Source organism: Sciurus vulgaris (genome assembly GCF_902686455.1).
Source record: "Sciurus vulgaris genome assembly, chromosome: 16".
Classification (NCBI taxonomy): Eukaryota; Metazoa; Chordata; class Mammalia; order Rodentia; family Sciuridae; genus Sciurus; species Sciurus vulgaris.
Window position 1 is genome coordinate 27,242,106 of NC_136477.1, and position 16,474 is coordinate 27,258,579.

A 16,474-nucleotide genomic window follows, 5' to 3' on the forward strand; every position below is an offset into this window, starting at 1 on the left:
TTCCACCAAGATGTCCTGTCTCACCTCGAGCCCTGAGGAATGGAGCCTGCTCTCTATGGATTGAGACTTCTGAAACCATGAGTCCCTAAAGAAAATTTTCCTCCCCTAAAAGTGTTCTGGTTGGGTCTGTTAGTCACAGTGGTGAGAAAGTTGACTAGAACATCCATTGTCTCAGTACCAAGATTTGGGGATCATTGTTCCAACCGGAGACAAATTCTAGGAAGGTGTTTAGTCATGTCTTACTTTCCTGTTGGAGGTTTTCTAATCATTTTCTCTCTCTGTATCCAAGAAATGGAAGAATTGCAGGCTGTCTAGTTGAAGCTTTTCCTTTACACAGACAGGAAAATTGAGGCTCAGAGGTGGGAAGGGGCAGATTCAGGATGAATCAATAGCAGAACCCAGGCTTCCTACCTCCTAGCAACCATTTTCTGGGCAATTCAGTAGAGGTGATGCTGAGAAGAACATTCCAGCAGGCTAGGTAGAGGAAATGATAGAGCTGGGGACAGTGATGAGCCTGATCAGGGAATTTGGGATGGGGCCAATAGGAAAGTGCTCTCCTTATGCAACCTGGAAGGCTCTGTCTTTGTCCTTCACAGTCTGACCTGCCTTCACCAGCTGGGCCAGCTAGGAGGCAATACAGGCACACAGTATCCAGGACTGCCCTGCATAATCTTGCTTCCTTGTGTTTTCTCTACTCGAGCTCCTGTGCCGTCTTTTAAGATGGTTCAGATTCATAGCATGAAGAGCCTTTCCCATGTACGCACGAGCAGATTGTGTGTGCATGTGCTGTGGTATATATGTGTGCCATGTGTCTGGAGTGTGGTGGAGGGAGACTTTGTCCTGTGTTCCTGTTATCACTGAGATTATGTGGGATCTCCTCAGCACTGACCTAGGGCAGCTTGTGTTTATTGTTTTCTTGGAAATGATAACAGTTTCTTCATTGATGAGTACTCCAAATGCAACTCATGGTTTTTGCATGTATTTGCTTTGCACTCTTAGATTGTGTATGGTGCTGAAAAGAAAGGGCACCTGTGCCTGTGGAGGTGAATCTTCTGACATACCTACTGCCACCTGGACTGGCTGGTGTTGCAGACCACCACATACCAGAGGTCCACAGGAGAAGAAGAAGCTCATCAGGGTTAAGAGGTTGGGTTAGATTGTTGGCAGAGTTACTATACATGCTATTTTTTTTTTCCCTTAGTTTTGACTAATCACAAGATACTATTGACCAGACCTGTTGTTCCTGAACAAAGGAGTCAGATACAAAATGGAGGCAGAGATGCAGGCAAAACTGAACAGCATAAGTCCTTCTTACAGGAATACTTGGCAATGGAGTACCAAGTTATTAATGGAAAAATATGAGAAAATAATTATGTCCCATGTGAATGCTTTCCAAAGGCAGACCTCAGCTGAGGAAGCTTTCAATAGTCAAGAGTACAGGACAACCTGATCTGTGGATAACAGTCAGCATCTCTCTCTAGTCACCTATGTCACCACCTAAGGGGTTCATGAACAAAGTGGCCATGGTGATAGGAATGGAGGTTATGCATGGGCTCAGCAACATGGTCTTCCTCTCACTAAGACCACCCTGGCCACAGCCACTGCTGAGGGCCCAAACAATCTGCCAGCAGCAGAGACTAGCACCGAGCCTCCCTGGGCCATGATTTCTCAGGTGACCATCCGATCACCTGGGGACAGGTGGATTACTTTGGATCACTTCCCTCATGGAAGGGGCAGCGTATTGTTCTTCCTGGAACGACATTTTGGATTTGGATCTGTCTAACCTGAATGCACTGCTTCTGCCAAGAACACCATCCGTGGGCTCATGGAATGCCATGTCCATCAGCAGGGCATGCTTTGTAGCACACTTCTGATGCAGGAACAGGCTTCACAGGAAACAAAGTGCACCAAGAGCACATGGTCATGAAATTCATGTGTTGGGGACATCCTCTCACTGTACTTCTCTCACACATTCGATCCTTAATTTGGAGCTCTTCATCAGTGCAGACAGGAGCTTGGTTCCTCTGAGGTGCCTAGAATGCCTCAGTACAGACATGCTCACTGTCTATTCAGTTCTTGGTCCTGGACATTAAGTTCTCACCAATCTTGTACTTTCACTAGAGCAGTGAATGTCCTTGAATATCATTCTTTGGACCACACAGGGGTCTAGGTTCTGAGAAGTGGGAGAAAGTCGTTTCGATTTCCATTTCCATTTTTCTTACTGCAGGTAAGGTGCATTGCTGCTTCTATTACCAAAAGACATGCATACTTCAAGAGAGGCTTTAAGAATCCATCCACATGTCCAATCCAGAAGTCACTATGTGCCCTTTACCCCAACATAACATGGCACCAAACACCACTACTTCTGCAATCCCCAGGAGATCCCCAGGCTGATTTCTTGCTGTCCTCCTGACTTATCCTACACAGCCTAATGTCACCACCCAAGGGGCTCATGAGCAAAGTGGCTCTAGGGACCGACCAGCCTTCTGTTCTGTTTCTCAGAGACAGTTGTCTCAGAATTTGGATTCTTCAGCAAATGGAGATATTGAGCTGGTGGTTTAGGGTGTTGCAATTGGAGATGGGGTGGGATTGGCTACTGTAAGCTGTATTAATGTTTGGCTAAAGCTCAGGGCCCAAGAAGCTGCTCTTGATTCCTCTTTTGATGCCTGCTTGCAGTAAATAAAATAGCCTCAGAGGCTACAAGCTGGACTGGATGATTTTTTTTTTTTTTTTTTTTTTTTTTTTTATTACGTTCTACTCTTCTCAGATCACAACTAGGGAGCTGTGTGACAGGTGGATCTAGGCAAGGCTGGATTAAACATTAATGCAGTTGTTACCACTGTCCAGAGGAACAAGCACCCTAGAGCTAATCTCCAGAGTTACCTGAGGACTGGTGACTAGCAGTCATGGCTCAATTTGCCCAGGTTCTAGCTGAAATAGGTGACTTTGGTCGCTTCCAGATACAGTTAACGATCCTGACGAGTATTCCCAATTTCCTGTCTCCCTTCTACATATTTTGCCAGGCCTTCATGGTCCTGGATGAGACCCACTACTGTTCAGTGGCTTGGGTCAAGAACCACACACTCAACCTGAGTGTAGCTGAGCAGTTGGCACTGAGTGTGCCTTTGGATGCTGAGGGCAGACCTGAGTCCTGCCTCATGTTCCGGCCACCCCCCAATAACGCCAGCCTGGAGGACGTCCTCAGCCACCGCTTCAATGAGACACAACCTTGTGAGACCAGCTGGCACTATCCTGAGGACAGGCCCCAATCCCTGATGAATGAGGTACTGCTGGCCTTTTGCCTATCTGTCCACTTGTTTTGGGTCCATTGGTCCCTCTGCCTGTCCCGGTGCCTTCAGTCCTGGCTTGTTGCTGTCTCTGTAACTGTTCCTGTGCCTGTATGGCTGACCATGCGTATGCCTGTTTTACCTTTTGCCAGTCATCCTCTTTTTCTGCCTGTTGGTCCATCCACCTCTCTATTTTTCCTATATAAGGTTTGCCTGTCCTTTTGTTTCTTTCTCTGTCCTGCCTTGTCCCTCTGTCTGTCTGCCCAGTGGCCTGCCTTTAAGCCTGTCCTCTGTTTTCCTGCTCTCATGCTGCTTCTCTCTACCCAGTGTTCCCAACTGTCTCTTTTCCCCTTGTCTTTCTGTCCACCCCTGCACGTCTGCCTGATGACCTGTCCTGTGCTTTCCTAACTCTCAGGCTGTTGCTTTCCCTGTCCACTTTTTCTCCATCCTGCTTGCTTGACTTGGGCTTCCTACTTTCCAGCCTCCCTCTGTACATCCCAGCCTCTGGGAAGCTGGAGAACACTCTGGGCTCTAAGACTTGTCCTGTGGATAATTAAGCACTTGCTCTTACTGACTTCATTCTCTTAGGAGAGACTGGGGTCCATGTACAGAAAGATTTCCTCCCTTTAGCCACTTCTGAGTAAGAGAGGCCTTCAAAAGCCTCTAGCTCCTTGCTGTTGTGGCTTCCCAGGTGGTAAGGTTTAGACACAGAGTGAGGAGGTGACTTGGTGATGGCAACACAGTGAGCCAAGCATGGAGCTGCCTCCCCCGATGCTGAACTCCTGCTGTGCTGATCCCTGCAGCAGCAGGACCTGGCATGGACAGTCCAGAAACCTGAGAGGCATAAGTTGTTGAGGTTGTTGATTGTAAATCTGGAGCCCAGAGATTAAACATTTACTCTCCCACCACACACACATATTTGAAAAAATATTCACTTTTAGAGACTTTCAAAACCAATGTTTTAACCAAAGTCAAACATTCACTTTTTAAACTCCAGAACCCTGGCAGCTTCAAGGTGGGTCCTGCCTGTCCCACTCACAGGAACAAAGTGGCCCGGGGACTCTCCCAGTCTCTGTATCTAGCTCAGCCTAGCTGGTCAGACCCTTACTGGTATCTTGACCACCCCCCAGCACCACCCCTGTGGTGGATTCTGGCCTTCACTAGCCCTCAAAGGTTGTGGGTGTAACTTCAGGTCCTCATAAACCCTCTGTCCACCTGGTCAAATATCAGAATCCTTAAAGCCCACAAAATCTTTTATATTACTCTGAGCCCATTCTCTCCCTTGTTCACAGCCTATATTAGATTATTCATGCAACTTCATCCAGCCAAAGCCCACTGAGTATTAACTGTAGGAAACAGAGAAGGCAGCCCCCTGTTTCCCTTCTCCAAGGACGCCGGGTGGTCAGGGAAGATCTGGACCCCTTGTGCAGGAATAAAGGGCTGGGTGGCCTCTGAGGCCCAGAATTTGCTTTCTCCTGTAGACAACTTCCTAAATGAACTGGTAATGTGAGCTGGGCAACAAGATGCTCAAAAATGTTGACAGAGAAGATGAAAGTCCTTTGCAGACAGAATAGCAATCAGAAAGAGGTGGTTTTCAAGGAGTAGGTAACTTTGTGTGTTTGGAATAAGGGTAGCAGGGATATGTGAATGGCATGGGGTATTTTCAAGGATTTGCACCTTTGTTGCTGTTTGTTTAAACAGAGTGCCCATATAAATAACTGACACATTTGTCAACACCAAGTGAGCTTTAAAATTAGGATTTGGGGAAGGTAGAAAAGATAACATGAACATTGAAAACAATTGGAAACTGTAATCAAAATAAACTGATAAAATCCTTGTTAATCTACTTATGAAAAACCTTCATAAGACTCTTTCCATGATGTCTATGAAACTAGAGAGCCCCATCTGGCTACCCTAGGGTTCCTCATGTATAAAGCAGACATGTGGGGATTTCCCTGTCTGCCCCCATATGTCAAGTATTCTCCCTAAACCCACCCACTTCTGGCTTCTCAGTGCTACAGACCTGCATCCTCCCAAGGTAAAAGAGGATGCAGTTCCTCCCACAGAACTGTTCTCTGGAAACACTTGTGTCCTTCCTCTGTCCCAGGCCTTCAGCTGGGTGTTAGGAGCATCATATCACCCACTATTGGACTGTATATCTACACTAAGCATATAAGACCACCAACAGGTAACGATTGTTTTAAGTTATGAACACCATCCATTTGGTGTGTCTCAAAAGGTGCGATCGTTTATCAGTGAAAGAAGTTAAAAATTAACTTCCCCTTTGAAAAACCTAGCAAATGACAAATTTCCTTGAAAGTTATAGTCATGAGTTTCATCAAACACTGGCTCTACTCAAGGGTGGAAAGAAAAGGCAACTGTCAAGGAATGTTATAGTTTGGATCTAGAAATGTCCCCCATAGGCTTTGAAGGCCTGATCCTTAAAGTAGTGATGTTCAGAGGTGGAACTTTGGGAAGTGATTGGATCACCAGGGTTCCAAACTCATTAATGGATAGTTCATTGGTGTATTCATAGCCAAATGGACTCCTGGAGAGTGGTACAAACTGTAGGAAGTGGGCCCTAGTAGAAGGGAGTGCCTCCTTGGGGGCATGCCCTTAGGACCAGGAAGTTAAGAGAGTTTGCTCTACCACATGGCCCCTGTCAGGACATTCTGTCTCACTACAAGCCCACAGCAATGAGTCCAAGTGACTATGGACTGAAACCATGAGCCAAAATGAATCTTTCCTCCTTTAAGTTGATTTTCTCAGGTATTTTGTCATAGCAGATGGAAAATTGACTAACATTAGGAATATATTAATAAATGGCAGCACACACCTGAAGCTCTTGTTCAGCTATAGAGGCTCCAGGGCAACTAATATTACTCTAACACATTCATTAGACCTTTTCATGTGTGTATAGAATACCCCCCTTGATAGCCCTTTGGTCAAGGACAGCTTTTCAGCAGTTTCTGGAATGGTAGGCTTCTGTTTGCTCTTGGCAAGTTTCTCAATAGGAGAGGGGTCATCTCTGAGATCAATCTGTGTCTCAACAAGCAAGATAGTCATCACTGGACATGGTGCATTATCTCAGGCATCCCATTTTCTTTCACTTCTAGTAAGGTCAGAGACTCCTGAAAACAGGAGAAGAAATACGTTCATTTGTGGATGCTCAATTGCCATAATCTCTCATACTCTGCTTGTCCTACAGTGTCAAAAAGTCAAGAGTCTATGACTCTCCACCAATCTTGTGACTACATAGTTTTCAAAAACAGCACACACTCAGGTGGAGATTTGTTGGATGTATTGAATACTAGTAGTCAAGTTTTACCAATGGTATCACTGCTCACAGCAATACATTCAGTTGTCTCCATCATTGAAATTGTTTTGTATCCCCTTGGTCCAACACACACTAACTTGAAGCTTACCTCAACTTCTCCACTGGCTTATTGGCAGCTCTCAGAGCTTCTATTTGGCCTCAGTCAGCAACCTAGTCCATGCTGACTGGGTTGGGCCTTGGACCTCTTACTTTCTTGGGCACTCTTCCTCCCACTTCCACCCTCCCAAGAACTGTGACTCTCAAGGAAATATATAACTTTGGGACTTTGTGACCTGTGCCACAGGACAATCCAAACTCAGTTCCAGAGCAGAGCTCCCTTGGAATGAGATCTTCTGCTTCTGCTTTTTTAAAAAATCTATAAGGAGGAGCTCTGCACACTGATGCAGAAGGTCCTATCCAAGTGGACACCCCAAATGTCCTTAGTATAACCAGTAGTTTCATACTCAAGCCAAAATAAAAAAACACACTAATCTGAAAAGAAAGAACATTTCCTTAAGGATACATGCCCTTGAAGGTCATAGTACGTTTCTATTTCTCAACTTATCAGTGCAACATTTCCTGGGTGCCCATCCTTGGTAAAAGGAAAAGGTGACTCATGGCCCTGTCCATATAGAACTCTGAAGGGGAGGGAAACAGACTGTCAATGAATAGCAGCAATTGCATCATCTGTTCTGGGATTGAGGACGAGGTTGGAATGGCAAAGGAGGAGAAGCAGAGAGAAGGTAATTTTTAGGGTCTGGAGGCATGAAAATGTCTGGCATATTTGAGGAACACTGACATAAAAGATGTTTGGAAATAGATAAGAGCCAATTCTCATAGGGTCATAGGGAGAGTGCTAAAGAATGTGGGCTTTCTACTAGAGATCAAAGAGGACCACTGAGGGTTTTAGAAGAAGGAAGAGAGATGTGGTAGGATGTGCTCTAAGAAATGAGGGTGGAATTCTGCAGGCCACTATGGCTGTCCCTGAATAGAACCAACACTGTTGGTGTTAGGGAGGTGGATGACTGGCATCCCAAGTGCATCCCTCTTCATCTCCTTGCCATCTGCAAAATGAGGATGCCACATGAGTTTGGTTTACCTTGGCACCTCTCCAAGACTCAGTCTCAGTTGCTGAACAATGGAATAAGCCTTCCTGGGGTTGGAGTGAGGATTGAATGACATAAGGGGTATAAACTACAGGGAGGTAATGAGTCTGACCAGGGGTGCCAGACTTGGAAGACCCCCATTGCTTGACATTCATGCCAGTGAGCACTGTAGCCCTGAGAGCCTCATGAGCACAGGGCCAGTGCAGCCAGCCTAGCTGACATCACCTGTGTAACATCCACCAAGCTGAGCAGGTCACATTAAGGAAGCACCTGTTAGTTCCTTTAATCCAATCAGATGATACTATATAGTGGATTTTATCACCATTTTTGTACTGGTGGGAAACCAAGACACAGATACATAGGCTAATAAGCTCAAGGTCACACAAAGCCACTCAGTTCTGGTGATAATAAGCCTTTATTTATTTTAAACGGTATTTTACTACAAGGACAATCTGCAGTTGCTAGACAAAAACCAAACAAGATGGAACAACAGTTAAGAGTCCTGTCCTATCCCACGTCATTCTCAGGGGTAATCAGTTAATCATTTGACACATACTGAAAGTCCTTAAAAATTAACAGTTGTCCTTGAGAACAGAAGTATGAGCACAATGGTAACTCCTGGATTAGCTAATTTCTTGCTAAAGTTTATTTAACTGATGGTGATTGACTAGTTAGCTAGGTGTTGGCCTTAGTTCATTTGCTCATTTTCAGCAAACATTCTCTTAGACTTTACTCAGTTTCGTTCCCTGTCTAGGGCAATAGAGATGTGTCGATTCCACCAGATACCATGCAACTGTGGGACCTGGGATTAGCTGCTAACCTCCCCTCCCTCAGGGGAAAATAATAATAAATCCATGACAGTTGTGCCAATTATCTGAGGCAATCATGTATGAGGCTGAGTCGTGTGCAAGGGGTGCAGAACCCCCCTGAGGCAGTCATGTGTACTGCATGTGCACATACAGTGGACATGTGTGCAGAGCTGGGTGGATCCACATATTTTTTCCACTTCATTTCCTAGACTGTGGATCAGGCTGTCTCTAAGCCTCCAGGTGGATTGGCATCTTTTGCACAGATATACTCTCCCACCCCCGCTCCCACCTTCTCCCACTCTGTGTGCATGCTCCTCTGTTCCAAACAGAAGGTGTGTGTGAATGCTCCTTAGGATTCTGATTGCCTGTGATTGGTGAGTGTTTCAGGGAGATTTTGAAACCAGATGGGAAAATTTGGAGAGGGCCAAGTGGGTCGCAAGGATGTCTGAGCTGAGGGGAAGAGACCCTTCCTGTCAGGATGAGCCATCAGTGGACTGTCATAGATGCTCAAATTTTAAATCCTTAGTGTGTCAGGAATTTTATATGGCACCCTTAGTCTAAAAGAAATAGCTTATAGTTCTATGTATTGTTACTGCCAAAGCATAATACGTGTTTATGTCCTGACAATTTACTAGTTGTTTTAAAGAATAGTACACGTAGTACACATAAATTGAAAGAGAAAAACATTTTATTTAATCCTTTTTTTAAAAATTAAAAAAATTTTTTTTTGTTCTAATTTGTTGTACATGACTGGAGAATGCATGTAGACACTTTGATAGATCATAGATAAATAGAGGGTAATCTCTCATTTTTCTGATTATACGTATTGCAGGATCACATCAGTCATGCAACAGCTCACTAATGGAACGTGTGTGGCCCCTGAGCACACCTTGGGCACTTCGCAGCCCTTGGACACTGCTAGGTCCATTTCCAGTTCCATGCTGATTTGTACACGGTTTGCTTTTTTTTCACAGTTGCTGCCTGAAACAGGACTTCGCAGAGATTAAGATGAGAAGATAAGTTGAAGCATAGACTATCCTTGGCTAGTAGTTTGTGTGATGTCAGACAGATTTTAAATATCACTGTATTTATTTCCCTTTAAATATACTGTGCTGTGCCCAGTGAGTTCACTGTGGTGCCCTGGCGTGCCTTGGAACACAGTTTGGAAACCATAGGCATGAGCCCTAAGAGCTCTGTTGCGGGCTAGGTGGTGAAGGACTTGCCCTCAGTACTTCCCCCACACTCACATCTGCCTGTGGTTGCCTCAGTTCAACCTGGTGTGCCATCGGAAGCACCTGAAGGAGACTTCGCAGTCGGTGTTCATGTCCGGACTCCTCGTTGGGGCCCTCGTCTTTGGGCCCCTCTGTGACTGGTATGAATCCTGACCAGCTCTCCCCTGGCCTAGCATGCTCTTAGGTTTCTGGTACAGGCCCAAGTTTCCCCTTGTGCCCCTCATGCTGGCCTCCGGGAAAAGGCCTGTTTTCTTCCACCCTCCAATGGGGCTCCCAGAGAAAGGCCGTGTCTTCTCCCTCAGACAGCCCAGGTCTGGCCTGCGGGGTTTCCTCTGCTTCCTATCAGTTCCCTTCCCTCCTCACACAGAGCTGTGCTTTTTTACCTCAGGATTGGCCGCAAAACATCTCTCCTGGTACAGCTGCTCCTGACTACCGTCGTGGGCCTAGTCACCGCCTTTGTGCCCAGCTTTGAGTTATACATGGCCCTGCGCTTTGTTGTGGCTACTGCTATCTCAGGATTTATCTTAAGCACCGTTGTCCTGAGTAAGTCTCTGGGCCCTGCCTGTGGGGGTCTTGTAGGCATCCCATACCTGAGGCAGTGCCCGTGGAGCTTCTCATGGAGGGACTGAGGCCCCCATGCTGACTGGTGGCATCTGGGGAGTAGCAGGGAGTGAATGGGCAGGGTGAGGTTCAGCCTCAGCCTTTCTGTCCCCACAGTTTCAGAGTGGGTGAGCCCCTCATGGAGGACTCGGGCTGTGATCCTGACTCAGGTCACTTTCGCCTTTGGGCAAATGGTGCTAGCTGGACTTGCATATGGTGTCCGCAACTGGAGGCTCCTGCAGATTGCTGGTGCTGCACCTATGTTGCTGCTCTTCTTCTACATCTGGTGAGGAGCCACTTGCCAGGAGCAAACCACCCCTAGGCTGGCTATGCTTTGTGGGGGGGAGCAGTGCTCACACTTACCTCATGGGGGCAGTCAGAGGCTAGTCTGGGAGTGGGAGTCTCTTAAGTGTGCAGGTGTGTGGTTCCCCGTGTACTGGAAGGGCTGGGAGAGCTCCACAGGACTTCAGACCCCAAGGTCACAGCTGCTTCTGGTCAACAGGGCTCTGCCAGAATCTGCTCGGTGGCTCCTCACCCAGGGAAGGATAGAGGAAGCCAGACAACTGGTCCAGAAGGCAGCCTCAGTCAACAGGCGGAAAATCTCCCTGGAGTTCCTAAACCAGGTACTTCCAGCAGGCCAGGGCTTGACCCTGTCCCTAAAGCTGACCCCCACAGAGCCTCTGCATGACCCCTCACTCTGCTTCTCCTTCCAGTTGGCCCCAGAAAAGACAGCCTCCTCAGGGAATGCCTTGGATCTTTTTAGACACCCCCATCTCCGGAAGGTGACCCTGATTCTCATCTGTGTCTGGTGAGTTGTCCAGTATTCATGCACTTCCCTGAGGACAGTGCCAAAGCACAGCCCCTTCCTTGGCCACTTCCCTTTGTGTCAGGAGAGTAGTGGGATGATGGCTCTCAGGTTGGGTGCTCTGTCCCTAGCGTGCCAGTGTCTCCTTTTGTGACACTGACCAAGGCAGGTTCTTCCTCTGGGTGTGATGGTGTTACACACCAACTGTGACAGGGACCCTTGGATGCCTTATAGGTTTGTGGACAGTCTGGGGTACTATGGCCTCAGCCTCCAAGTGGGAGACTTTGGCCTGGACATCTACCTGACACAGCTAATATTTGGAGCCATCGAGGTACCTGCCCGTCTTCTCAGCATCTTCATGATGGAGAAGTTTGGCCGCAAGTGGAGTCAGATGGGGACTCTGATTCTGGGTGGCCTCATGTGTATCATTATCATCTTTATCCCAGAAGGTATGAGCTGGCCATTTCCCTCCCTCCCCCACCCCTGCTGAAGGGGCTGGACCAAGGGCCATCACTCCCCTCTCAGGAGTATAGGCTTCCCCCGGGTTTGGGTACAGAAGAGGTGAGGAGTTTGGGTGGGCAGGGCCTAGGGAGTGGGCGGCTTACCTTCCATGTGGTTGACCAGCATCTTCCTGCAGATCTGCCCTTGGTAGTCACCACGCTGGCTGTGGTGGGGAAGTTCGCCACTTCTGCTGGCTTTACCATCTCCTACTTGTACACTGTTGAGCTCTTTCCCACAGTTGTCCGGTAAGAGCTGCTGGTATGACTCTTGCTCTTCTGCTTCTAGGGCCCTGATTTTGGCCAGTCCTCTGCTACCCTCATTACCAGTCCACAGATAGTTAATGAGACTGATTCTGGGGCCCTGACAACTAGAACTGTAGTACAAGCTCCCAAGATGTCTCCAGGCTGGTGGAAGACAGACATGGATATAGGCCATGGCCTGACCTTGTTGGGACAGGAATATGGGCAGTCTCAGAATGAATGACCCAGGAGAAGGAACACTCTGATAAGGGGAGAGGTGGTGGGCAGTCACAGACTTTGACCTTAGATGGGGCAGGTTAGACAGGGAGCAGGCAGACAGGGAGGCCTGGAGGTGGGAGGTGCATGTAGGGGCAGGAGTGCTGGATAGGCCAGAGGAGACTGGAGACCCTGCTGGCCTTTGGGGGGGGCGTGTCACCATAAGGGGTCTGGAGGTGGAGCTGTGCTGTGACTCCAGGTTGAGGCTGGTTCTGCTCAACTTGTACTGGCCTTCCCCCAGACAAACAGGCATGGGACTGGTGAGCATCTTCTCAAGATTGGGTGGCATCATCACACCACTTGTGGTCCTGCTGGGCGAGTACTATAAGGGACTCCCTATGCTCATCTATGGCAGCTTCCCCATCGGGGCAGGAATACTCTGTATTCTACTGCCAGAGACACGTGGCCAGGCTCTGAAGGACACCATCCAGGAACTGGATCAGGGGCTCCACACACGGTGAGCAGCTTGCTTACTCTGAAGCCCAGGACCTGGGCCCCACATCAGAGGCCCCTCTGCCAGAGACTAGACCTCCTCCTCACCATTAGTCCATCATTGCTTAGAGGCCAAGCTGGGTCCCTGTGGAACCAGACATCTTACTGACTTTGGGTCAGATTTCCCCTACTTTCAGAAGGGAGATGGTGAGGGATTATGCCATGGGACCAATTTCTGGACAACCAATGACTGCCTTCTGTTCCCTGCAGGTCCCTGGTGGCAATGCCCCCAGAAAAAGAAATGGAGGCCACGGGAAGAACTTCTAGTCCAGGGGTGACCACTGTGAGCAGCACATGCTTCTAATTGTGGTCTCTAAGAATCAGACCACCAGCAGCAGGGAACTGCCTACACATTCCCTTGTGTCCCCACGACCATTACAGATCAGCCTTGTTTATAGAGGCAGCACACCATAACATGGCCCCAGCCCCTGCCACTGCTGAGTCCAATCCTGGAAGCCACTGGGACAGGACTCCTCCTTCCTTCTCCTCTCTCATTCCCAAAGTCCCACTCCCAATGCCCTGGGTAGGGTCTTAGGTGTGTCATGGGCTTCGTTTGTTTTCTGATAGTTTGTGGTGCTATGGCATCCCTGGTCCCCTCAATCTGGAGTAGCTCTGCCCCCCAAACATAGTCAAACCCAGAGCAGAGCACTAGGTAGGGCCTTCCTGAGTAGTGGGACCAACTGGAGAAGAAATACATTTTGAAGTTATGGACTCTACCTGGCAGGTAGATAAAGGGCTGTGGATGAAGAGAAGGTTGTAGTTTCTCCCAGTGGCTGGACCAGGCTCCTCTGGCTAAGGTGTGAGGACGTTTGATCCTGCTAAGAGAAGACTATCCTGCATTCTCTTTGAAGATGCCCCATCCCTTGCCCTACACTCAGCTCTCACCTAACCTACATTGGCTCAGGGATGAGCACAAGGGAGGGAGGAAAAATGGCTCTGCGCTAACCCATTGTGCTCTGCTGCTTCTGGTTCCTTCAGGGCCAAGGCAGGGAAGGGAAAAGGACAGAGGTCTTTTTACCTGGCCACTGGTCATTCTTTCCAGGCTTTCACTGATCTTCCAGTACATTTTGACAGGCTTCTTACCTCTGGTTCTTCCAAGGGACCATATTCATGAGCCTGTCAGAGATCTTCTCTGGGCCACTGTGTTGTTCCTTAATATGAGTGACCTCCTCATAACTGACCTCTTTAGACCCCTCTTTAGTTCCCACCCCAGCATTGTTCCTTATAGTGTTACTGCTGGCATCGCCTAACTTTAAAAGACCACTTTCTTGGGTAGCGGACTCCTAGCAAGCTGCTTCAAGTCAGGTTCTTCCCCAGAATCTGTTTGACCCATAAGAACACTATGTATCATTGTGTCACCAAGTGGTGGAAAAAGAGCTTGCTCATCTATTTCCCTCAACCCTTGTTCCAACTCACCTACCAACAGGCAGAAGATTTTAGTTTTCTTTGTCATAGGCACCCCTATCCCTAAGAAGGGTTCTATATTAGTGTCTTTTCATTACTATAATGAGATACCTGAGATTGGGTAACTTTATAAAGAAAATAAATTTATTGAGCTCACAGTTCTGGAGGTTCAAGGGCATTATGTCAGTATCTGCTTGGATCTGGTAACGACTTCATGGTAGATGGCATCACAGTGGTGGCAGGGTGGGGGAGAGTGAGAGATCACATCACAAACCAGAAACTGGGGAGGGGCCACTAGGCCCCATCTCTTGAAGGTCCTGCCACCTCTCATATTGCCATACTTTGGACCAAGATTCCAACACACGAACCCTCAGTGGGGATGGTACTGAAACCATTTCCGAACCATGACAGGTTCTTCCAGAAACTTCCTCCCTCACACTTACCTTTACTTCTATAACCTGAAGGGGTGGTCAGTGATGGACCAGTTTTTTGTGAATCCAGCATGGAAGTGTCCAGCACCTCTCTTTCAAATACATGGATATTTCATACAGTTCTCAGCTTTGAAGTAATGGGTAAATGTTCTATTTAGCTTTCTATAGCATACAAATTCATGAAATCCCAAGCAAAACTCTCCTCTTAGGGACACACACAAGTCTTCCTTTTCACAATGTGCCACCCAGGTTGAAATATCCAAAATGTGAGGGTGAAAAAAAAAAAAAAAAACTGGATAGAATTAGGGAAGGACTATTTCAGAACTGCAGGTAGTTTCCTTCCCTAAGATTCTGGACACATGCTTCCTTTGAGGCAAAGTGCTTGTCATTCCTGGAAGAACCTTAAAGGGACCCTTTGTCCCTTTACAAGTGTAAATGCAAAGATTCCACCTATTGCTTTGGGGGGTATTTGAAGACTTTTTTTGTTTGTTTGTTTGTTTTAGGAATTATGGGTGGTTGGAGATAAAAGATCTTTCTATATGTATTTACAAGTATTCAAGTATCCCATGGCTTATTCTGATTAATGAGTAAATGTTTACCTTTCACCATTTGCTGATGGGAGGTCAGTAGCTGAGACTTGTAGGACTCTAAGGGAAGCAGATGTGTAGCCTGATCTCGTCTTGGCCCTGAGGAGCACAGCAGAAAGGGGATCTCACTGTGCTAAGCAGTGGCCATGTGCCAAACTGTGGCTGTCCTCCAAAGGGTGCTATTGAACACAGAACAACCCATATTTATGGAACATGCTAGCAATGGACCTACCAATGTTACAGTTGGCTTTGTAGGGTTTGGTGCAGGACTTGGATCTCCAGCCTTGCTGGCAGGAGCCTCCCATGGTGGGTCTCAGCCTTCCCATTTTAGAATGCTAGCATGTCTGAGGCCCTGGGTTCAATCCCTAGCTCCACCACCAACCACCATCACCACCCCCCTAAAAGAGAAAAAGAGTGGTTGATTTCATGGGTCCCTTTGCACTAATTCTCCAAGATTATAATCTTGGGAGCCCCGATGGGGCATGGAAAGCAAAGGAGTCTAGCAATGTGCCCTTGTCAGGGGGACCTCAGATTAAAACCACCATTCCACTCATCTTGTGTTCTCTGCTTCCATATTCAAAACCTAAGGTGTCCCCATACTTCCCCAGACAATTGCACCTCTACCTTGACACTGTCCCCACTAACCTATCTTCCACCTCATCTAGTTCTACCCATAGGCGCAACTTGCACATGTTAGTTAGCTTTTCATCACTGTGACAAAACACTTGAGAAAAAGATGCTCAGAGGAGAAAAAATTTTTTGGTTCATGGTTTTAGAGGTCCATAGTCCCATGTTCCCATAATTGTGGGCTTGTGGGAAGGCAGAGCATCATGGCAGGGGAAGCACATGACAGAACAGAGATGCTTGTCTGATGGCAGCCAAGAAGCAGAGAAGAAACAGCCGGGTCAAGCTATAGTCCCCAAAGGCACATCCCAAAGCACTCACTCTCTTCAACTAGGTCACACCATTTCCCAATACCTCCCAATAATGCCATCAAATCACAAATCCATCAATGGATAAATACATTGATGAAATTAAAGCTGTCAATCCAATGGCTTCCCCAAATTCTCGCCTCTGAACATTGCTGCACTGGGGACAAGGCCTTCAATATAAGTCTTTGAGGAATGCATCATATCCAAACAATGCTGCTGTGTCTCTGGAACTGCCAGCAGATGCCCCTGCATCTTCAGCCCTTCCTGGAAGACTTTGCATCCCCTGCCTTTTCTTGTTCACAGCTATAAAAAGGGCTCTTCACTCTCCACTGCTTCTCCACCATCATGCCCCTGTCTCCTTGTAAACCCCCTCTTTGTGGCAGCCTGTTTCTCTCCCTTGCTCCTATCTCTTGACCTCCAGATCACACAATCCCATTTATCTTAAACTCTGCTGCCT

General features: G+C 47.5%; 1 protein-coding gene across 1 annotated transcript; it reads left to right on the forward strand.

Moving 5' to 3' along the window:
* The first annotated feature begins 2,853 nt into the window (after positions 1 to 2,853).
* Positions 2,854 to 13,442, forward strand: SLC22A13 (solute carrier family 22 member 13). Its single transcript, XM_079116550.1, has 10 exons — positions 2,854 to 3,284; positions 9,787 to 9,890; positions 10,139 to 10,293; positions 10,468 to 10,636; positions 10,853 to 10,973; positions 11,064 to 11,158; positions 11,390 to 11,604; positions 11,793 to 11,901; positions 12,413 to 12,628; positions 12,874 to 13,442. The coding sequence occupies exons 1-10, from the start codon at positions 2,907 to 2,909 to the stop codon at positions 12,965 to 12,967; spliced, it is 1,656 nt and encodes a 551-aa protein (XP_078972676.1). The 5' UTR covers positions 2,854 to 2,906; the 3' UTR covers positions 12,968 to 13,442.
* Positions 13,443 to 16,474: the final 3,032 nt, after the last annotated feature.

Bases quoted from the DNA above. Each gene is read 5' to 3' on its own strand.
- SLC22A13 (XM_079116550.1), top strand. From the start codon at position 2,907: ATGGCTCAATTTGCCCAGGTTCTAGCTGAAATAGGTGACTTTGGTCGC. The intron at 9,891-10,138 runs GTATGAATCCTG...TTTTTACCTCAG, and splicing joins TTTGGGCCCCTCTGTGACTG to GATTGGCCGCAAAACATCTC. The intron at 11,605-11,792 runs GTATGAGCTGGC...ATCTTCCTGCAG, and splicing joins TATCATCTTTATCCCAGAAG to ATCTGCCCTTGGTAGTCACC.